Source organism: Pteropus vampyrus, unplaced genomic scaffold (assembly GCF_000151845.1).
Source record: "Pteropus vampyrus isolate Shadow unplaced genomic scaffold, Pvam_2.0 Scaffold225, whole genome shotgun sequence".
NCBI classification, from domain to species: Eukaryota; Metazoa; Chordata; class Mammalia; order Chiroptera; family Pteropodidae; genus Pteropus; species Pteropus vampyrus.
In genome coordinates this window covers 194,170-202,856 of record NW_011889006.1, presented here as the reverse complement: position 1 = coordinate 202,856, position 8,687 = coordinate 194,170, and the positions used below count along the sequence as shown (strand labels likewise).

At 36.2% G+C, this 8,687-nt stretch overlaps 1 protein-coding gene and 2 pseudogenes across 1 annotated transcript in view; 1 reads left to right on the top strand and 2 right to left on the bottom strand.

The window, feature by feature from the left end:
- The window catches only part of LOC105300964 (HLA class II histocompatibility antigen, DO beta chain), a 7,406-nt gene extending 5,135 nt beyond the window's left edge, over positions 1 to 2,271 (top strand). The window contains exons 5-6 of the mRNA XM_011373405.2: positions 1,061 to 1,092; positions 1,237 to 2,271. Of these exons, the coding sequence (XP_011371707.1) occupies positions 1,061 to 1,092; positions 1,237 to 1,272 (68 nt within the window). The 3' untranslated portion in view covers positions 1,273 to 2,271. The remainder of the gene's footprint in view (positions 1 to 1,060; positions 1,093 to 1,236) is intronic.
- Positions 2,272 to 5,014: 2,743 nt separating this feature from the next.
- Positions 5,015 to 5,133, bottom strand: LOC111747513 (annotated as a pseudogene).
- Positions 5,134 to 6,551: 1,418 nt separating this feature from the next.
- LOC105300963 lies at positions 6,552 to 6,805 on the bottom strand (annotated as a pseudogene).
- Positions 6,806 to 8,687: the final 1,882 nt, after the last annotated feature.

The following is an 8,687-nucleotide window of genomic DNA, read 5'->3' as shown; positions in this document are numbered from 1 at the left end:
TCCTGCTCTGCTCTGTGACAGATTTCTATCCAGGGGACATCAAGATCAGGTGGTTCCGGAATGGGCAGGAAGAGAGGGCAGGGGTCATGTCCACTGGCCTTATCAGGAATGGAGACTGGACCTTTCAGATAACGGTGATGCTGGAAATGACTCCTGAATTTGGAGATGTCTATACCTGCCTTGTTGATCATGCCAGCCTGCTGAGCCCTGTTTCAGTGGAATGGAGTGAGAATCAGCTTCTTGTACTTTCTGGGGCCTGACTCAGGGTTGTACGGACACAATACAGGGCCTTTGTTACGTCCACATTATTCTTGGTCATAACACTAATTTTTCTTTCCCCGGATATGAGGGAGTCAGGGGGTCACTGGCATCCTTGAGTTAGGGTGGGAGAAAGCATGATAAATATCTATTCTCACATCTTCCAAGAAATAAGGAGGTATAATCACTTTGTCACTTACTTCCAACATTGAGAACTAGTATCCTCTAATACTTTGGTCTTGGTATTTAGGGGGCATTCTAATGGGCTATAAGAATCAGGAACAGAAACTCTATGGGTGCAAACTTTGGATTCAAAGAACCATTTCTAAATTTATTTTCTCCAGATAGCATTGGATTTGTGTCCAGCGCAGGCTCTGGGACTTCAAGAAGGCACACCAAATATTGGGAGCTTTTTACTAACTTTAAGACCTGTTTCCCGTAGGAGCTCAGTCTGAATATTCTTGGAGAAAGATGCTAAGTGGAGTGATAGCCTTCCTGCTTGGACTAATGTTCCTTCTGGTGGGGATCGCCGTCCACCTTAGGGCTCAGAAAGGTAATGGACCTCTGGAGAGGACCCTGCCACCTTCCACGTGGTTTTCCCACTTTCCTAACATCAAAGATATGAGGCTGGGGAGGCTAATTATGCATCTCAGGATCATGGGGAAGTTTTTTCTGAAGCCAGAAACATCTGAGGGGTAAGCAGAGGTAGAGCTCTGATATTGCAGGTCATTCCCCATCTCTCAGGATAATCGCATTTAGTCCTAATTAGGATGTTCTGTTTCTTTCCTCTCTTTCATTCCAGGATATGCAGAGACTCAGCTGTCTGGTGATAAGGTAATATCCTCTTCCTTGTCTTTGGGTAGCAGATCATTCTCTCAATCCTTTGGCCAGAGGGAGATGTCATGGGGATATGAAGTAAGGGTGGCTCTGTCTGCTGAGTCCCTGCACTGGGAAAGACATTTGTCACTGTCCCTGCAGGTCTCAAGATCTGTTCTGCCACCACTGACATACTAAAGTCCTAACAGAAGCTTCGCCCCCTGGAGTTTGGGGTAGGACTGAGTGGCCTGGGCCCTAGACTAAGTGAAGGACGTCCACGAGGTCAGTGTTCCCAAGCAACTCTTTTCTGCAAGGCCTTGGAGGAGGCCTGAACTGCTTCTGGACTTTTGTATTCTGAGATCATGCATCTCTCACCCTTCTGCCCATCCTCCTCTTACTTTTTTATGTCACGAGTCCCCATTTCCAAGGAGTGTCCAGAAATCCCTTTAAGATTCCTCCTTCCAGTCCCAAACTGCTTACTTTTCTATGGTCCAGCCCCAAACCTTTATGTTGTTACCCCAAGTCTTTCTCTTCCAACTGCAGTCCCCACAGTCTTCAGAGACAGATGCTCAGATTGTCACTGTTTCCTTTTCATTATTTAAAATTTTTATTGTAAAATAAAACTGAGGTACAGATAACCACACGAATATGTAACTTAATGAACTATTGAAGGCAAAACACCTATAATCACCATTCAGGTCAAGATATAGAACTTTGCCAGCCACCGCTGTCTCCATGTGCCTCAGTCCAATCAAACCCCCTCCCTACTCTCGAAGGTAATTGTATCCTGACTGCTATGGCGACTACTTCTTGGGCATTTAAAGTCTAGTCGCTCAAGTATGAGTTCCTGGACTCTACAGCTTAATTGTCTTTTACGCCTCTTAACACTTTGCAGGTTTCCCCTTTAGCCCTTTCTTTTCCTTATGATTAATATGTTGAAAAGCCTGAGCCATTTGACCTACAAAATTTTCCGTAGTCTGGATTTTGCTGAATTTTGCATACATCTGGTGCAGTTTAACATGTCTTGCTGTCTTTTGCCTTTCCTGCAAGTTGGCATCTGGATGCTGAGGGTGGATCAGACTTACCTTTGGTTCCTTTGGAAAGTCTATAGGTGGTGTTGTGGTTTTTCACCGTGAGGAACACAATATCCGGCTGTCTCTCTTTCAGCGATGTTAGGAACCATCGATGCTCATTGCCTAGGCCCTTTAATTCATTGGGGATTGCGGAGTTGGGGTATTCTAATTCTATCATTCCTTCATTTGTATGCTTTATTGCAATATCTTAATATAATGTTACTATATTTTCATGTAACATTACTATCGAAAAGTCTGATGATAATTTAAGTCACTATTTTTGCTGGGATACCCAGGTGGTATCTTTTTCTTCTTTAATATCCAAAAATTTTATTAGACTATATCTTGGTTTTGGTTGTTTGAGTTGAGTTTCTCAAATAAACCACACTTTCTTTCAATACATCGTTCAAATCTTTTTTTAACTTTAGGAATGTTTTATTGAGTTATTTTTTTAGTATTTCCTTTGGTTTTTCTTTTTCAGAGATTCTTATCATCTACATGTTAGATTTTTTTGGTGTATCTTCAATATTTGTCTTTTCTAATTAATCTTTTTAATATCTTATTTATTTTTCATTAAAAAAATTGTTCTCCTTTTCACCTTCTCTCTATTGAGGCTGTCTGTCTTCCTCATGCTTATTTGTTCTTCTGTTTCTTTTAATTTAGTCTTCATTTCTGAAGTGGATTTGTAAAATATTTCTAATTATTCCCTGAGCACTGTCAGTATATTTCTGGGATTTTCTGATTCTTCTTCAAAAAATCATAAAATTTGATAAATTTGACATGTTGCATTTTGTAAATTTAGGGTATATAGCATATTACTTTGATATATTTTTATATTGTACTATGATTGCCATTAAAGAAATATTTAGCACATTACATTATTATAGTACAATATTATTGTCTATTTAGAGATTTTACAGTTGTGATGCATGTTTTTATTTTATATCTTCTAACACTCTCTTAATGACTTTTAGCTTGTTTTGAACTAGGTTATAGTTTAGTCTTTTTGGTAGCATAATTTTTCTGGTGTGCTTTCATTGTCTGTAAGGATTTTATTCTGTTCCATATTTTCTTCTTACACTAACTTTATATAAGATACAGCTTTAGTCCTTTCCTGTTATTCTTTTTACATGAAATTCATTTTCTTGAATTTTAGAAGGAGGCATGCTTCGGGATACTTTCCTTTTCTTCACAGAGCCTCTCTCCTGTTGTTTTTGCATAGTGCTCAAAAATATGGCAGCTTGTACTTTGAGAGTTCCAGACTCTATTTGCTTCCCTCACTTTGAACTTCTTTTCCTCATCTCCTCATCCCTGCCTGGCTCAATTTTTGTTCTGCCACCCCAAGTTTTCCTCAGTGTAGGGCGCTACCTTGGAAAGGTGCCTGGATGGTCAGTTCAGAGGTTTCTTAGGGGCAAGCCCACTGCACGCCCTTCTAACCTTACCCAGACCCCTTGTGTTCAACTGCTATTGGTTTGGGCAGACCCCTCCTAGTTTCATTTGCTGTCCTGTTTTAGTCTGCTGTGTTTTCCAGTGAGCGCCTGTTGGCCCTTTGGCATTTATCATATTTGCAGGTATGTCAAATGCCTGGCTGCTTCCCTGGCATTTAAGTGTCTCCAGCACAGACACTTATTCTAGGCAGATCTTGTAAGTGTTAATAGTTTAACCCCACCAACTTGTATTTTGAGGTTCATGAAGGTACCTTGTCACCTTGCTTTGTCAAAAATGTTGTTAATATGCTTTTAAAAATTAAGCTTTTAACAGATGTATGTCAGAGATATCGCATGTTTGGTTCCAGACCACCACAAACAGTGATAAAGGGAGTCAGATGAGTCACATGAATGTTTTGGTTTCCAGTGCATATAAAAGTTATGTTTATACTATACTGCAGTCTATTAAGTGTGTATTGGCATTATGTCTAAAAACAATGTACATATGTTAATTAAAATGCTTTATTGCTAAATAATATGTCATAATCTTTTTTGTTGGTGGAGGGTCTGGCCTCAATGTTGATGAAAATGCAATATCTGTGAAACACAATAAAGTGAAACAATAAAACAAGCTATGTCTGTATTTTGATATAATTGTAGATTTGCATGTACTTATGAGAAATAATGCAGAGATCCCATGTACCCTTTACCCTGTTTCCCCTAAAGATAACAGCTTGTAAATGATAATAAATTATCACAATCAAGATATCAACATCGATATAGTTAAGGTACAGAACTTTTCCATCACCATGATATCCCTCATCTTGCCCTTTTATAGCCATAGGTACTTTCTTCTTATTCTCACTTCTTCCTTAACCCTTGGCAACCATTAATATCTTTTTTCATTTCTATAATTTTGTAATTTTCAGAGTGTTATATAAAAGGAATCATGCAGTATATAATCTTTTGGGGTTGGCTTTTATCACTCAGCCTAATTCCCTGGTGACTCATCCAGGTTGTCGCATGTATCTCTAGTTTCTTCATTTTTATTGCTGAGTAGTATTCCATGATATGTATGTACCACAGTTTGTTTCCAGTTTTGGCTGCTATAAAAATTTGTATAGGTTTTTGTGTGAACAGAAATCTTTAATTCTCTAGGATAAATGCTCAGGAGTGTAACTGCTTGTGTGTATGGTGGTCGTATGTTTAGGTTTTAAAGAAACGGCCAAACTGTTTTCTAGAGTGATTGTACCACATTACATTTCCACTAGTAATGTATGAGTGACAGTTTCTCTCTAACCTCACCAGCATTTGGTATTGTCCCTATTTTTAAATTTAGCCATTCTGATAAGTATATAGTGATATCTCATTTTAGTTTTTTAAAATTTTCATTTATTTATTTATTTATTCATTCATTCATTCATTCATTCATTCATTCAACATCTACAGCACCTGGTATTCCTAGGTGGTCTCCCATCCAAGTGCTAACCAGGCCCAACCCTGCTTAGCTTCCGAGATTAGACGAGATCGGCCATGTTCAGGGTGGCATAGCTCTAGACCCATTTTAGCTTTAATTTACATTTCTCTAGTAGGGCTAATGGTGTTGCACATCTTTTATATCCTTATTTGGATTTATATATCCTCTTTGGTGAAATGTCACTTATGTCTTTTGCCCATTTTTTAATTGGATCGTTTGCTTTTTACCATTGAATTTTGAAAGTTCTTCACACAGTCATCCCTTGGTATACTTAGAGGATTGGTTCCAGGACCCCACACAGATGACAAAATCCTTGGATGCTCATATCCCTTATGTAAAATGATATATTTGTATATAACCTGCCCACATCCTCCCATATACTTTAAATCATCTCTAGATTACTTATAATACCTAATACAATGTAAATGTTATATAAATTACTGTATTACTTAGGGAATAATGACAAGAAAAATGTCTGTATATGTTCAGTACAGACACAACCATTGTAGGCCTAACTATATCGTATATGTCAGCAACAATGTAACTTTTTGGAGAATATTGTTTTTGATCCATGATGTTGAATCTGTGGATGTGGAAAACTGATTGTATATACCTAGGTACTAGTCCTTTGTCATTTATGTGACTTTCAAATATTTTCTCCCGGTTGGTAGTTTGTCTCTTTTATTCTCTTAAAAAGGTATTTTGCAGAGATTAAATTTTTAATTTTTATGATATCCAATTTATAACTTTTCCTTTTATGAATCATGTTTTTGTTCCAGTCTAAGAACTTATTGCTTAGCTCTAAATCCTGATTTAATAGTAAAATAGTTTTACATTTTTTGTATTAGTCTATGATCCATCTTAAGTTAATTTTTATATAATGTGTCATATGTGTTTGCCTATGGATGTCTAATTGTTCCAGCACCATTCATTGAAAAGTGTACCTTTCCTTTACTGAGTTGCCTTTGCACCTTTGTCAAAAATGAGTTGGGATATTGGCGTGGGTCTGTTTCTGGGTTCTTCTTTCTGTTCCACTGATCCGTGTGTCTGTATCTCCACCAGTACCATAGTCTTGATTACTCTAACTTAACTGTATAGTAAGTCTTGAAAGCGGGCAGATGGATTCCTCCCATTTCATTCTTTTTTAAAAAAATTGTTTTTAACCTGCTCTAGTTGTTTTGCCTTTCAATATAAATTTTGGAATAAACTTGTTTGTATAAAAAGAAATCTTGCTTGGTTTTTTAAAAATAGGAATTGAGTAGTTTATCAATTTGGAAAAATCAGCATCTTTATTATGCTGAGTCTTCCAATCCATGAATGCAGTATGTCTATTTATTTAAATATCTTTTGATTTATTTTTATCAGTATTGTGTATTTTTCAGCATATAAATTTTGCATGTTTTATTAGAATTATACCTATATATTTCATATTTTAGTTATTTTAAACATACAAAATGTGTTTATTGAGATGGTTTCTCACTCATCTTGATGCAGGATGTTCTAGTGCTGCTTCCGTCTGAAGGAATATTTTCTGTAAGCTTACTTTTCTTCCTGTAGGCTGGAAGAGAACAGTGGAGCAGCCAACACACTAAACTACCGTTGGTGCCTGACTAAAGACCGTGGTGATTTTATAGCATCCTGGGTATTTCATATCCATGAAATAGAAATTGGGGCTCTGCATCAGGTGATTTTTCTTGTGTTTTTTCTTCTCCTCTTCTAGAGAGGAGGGATGAAGGATCCTTTGCAAGAGACATGTTCTTATGGGGAAGCTGTCACTTATAGAAATGCTTGAGTGATTTAGAATGGTATTGTATTTTAAAATTTTGGTATTTGTGTGTTCATTGCTAGTATATATAAATACAGTTGATTTCTGTATGTTTATCTTGTATCCTGTAATCTTGCTGGACTCACTTTTTAGTTCTAGTAGTTTATACATAGATTCCTTGAAATTTCTATGTAGACAATTGTGTCATCTGAAATAGGAACGGTTTTATTTCTTCCTTTGTGATCTATATGCTTTTTATTTCTTTTTCTTGCCTATTGCACAGATCACAACTCTCAACACTATACTGAATGAAAGTGGTGAGAGTAGAAATCCTTGCCTTGTTCTCAGTCTTAGTGGGGAGAACGTTCAATCTTTCATCATTAAGTATAATGATAGCTGTAAGGTTTTAGATGTTCTTTATCAAGTTGAGGAAGGTCCCATCCATTCTTATTTTTCTGAGCATTTTATCACAAGTACTTCATATATGTACATAATTAACTTTGATTATACTTTTCTTACAGTTGCCTTTTCTACTGGTTATGGAATGCTTTACTTTCTTTCCATTTAATGCCTGGTTATGGAATGCTTTACATTCTTTCCATTTAATGCCTACATAAAGTCTTTGAACATGGACTGTCATAGTTACTCCCTTTCAGGTTTCCAACATAAATCGATACCATTTCCGCTACTTAAGCACTTATTTTGATCTATTCCTCATACAGTTTAGTTTTGTTATGAGATTGCACTTACATTTGATTCCCTTTGATATTACTAGCATCTTTTTTTAAACAAGTGGCATGTGTACTTGGATTCACAATATTTATAGATTCTTTGTTACTAGAGGTACAGCTCTTCATGTGCTATAGCACTGGTTTCTCAGGAGGGTTATGGGTTATGTGTTTCCCCTAAGACAAACCCTCAATGTTATTTAAGGACCACTTAAGATTATTCAAGCTGATGTAATCTCCATTAATAAAGCATCAAAAGCCATAATTGTGTTAGACTTTAGAAGTGATCTGCAGACAGAATCCTGACTTATATCCAAATATTCTGTATCTCAAACCATCTATCAGAGTTTATTTGTATTCTTGGAAAGTTTCTTTTGTGCTCAGAACTTGCCATTTTCTTACTTAGCTTATGTAGCTTACTGTCCAGTAAAGTGATTTACTTTTGTCAGTTTCTTAGTGTATTGTCTACCAAATGACATTAGAATTGTTTTAAGTTAACAGAATCTTGTATCTTTCACCTTTGCAAGTAAGGAAGATTCTATTTTCTCTGCTGACAATCTCCTGAAGCCTCTTAAGTTAGACAATGCAGTGATATGTTAGCAGAATATTGTTAATATTTTAGCCTATTAGAGTTAATTAATCTTTATTAAAGAAATTCTGAAGTAGGATATATATTCTAATATATTTAATATTAACTGTGTGCAACTTGCAATAAATTTCACAAGTGTGGTTGTTTCTTTTATTGAATTAAAAATGAAATGTATCAGAGTATTCACCTGAGAAAATAGAAAGTGTTTTTCTCTTGTTATTTCTCTATTTTAATATTTTCAAATTATTTTACCTTATAAACAGTTATATGTAGATATGTTTTAAAATGTCAGATATTTCTTATGGCTTGTTATGAAAAACAGCAGATCTCACTGCCTCCCTATTTTCTCTTTCTAGACACAAAGTTTATTAGCTAGTCCCATTCTACAGGTGAGAAAACAGAGGCTTGGAGAAATTAACACACCCAAGGTCACATGGGTAGGAAGTGACGTAGCTATGATAAGAACTCAAATCCTTTTGACTTCAGAACCTGAGCTCTGAGCTATATTGGGTCTTAATTACAAGATGTATCAGTTACCTGTTTCTACTGTAACA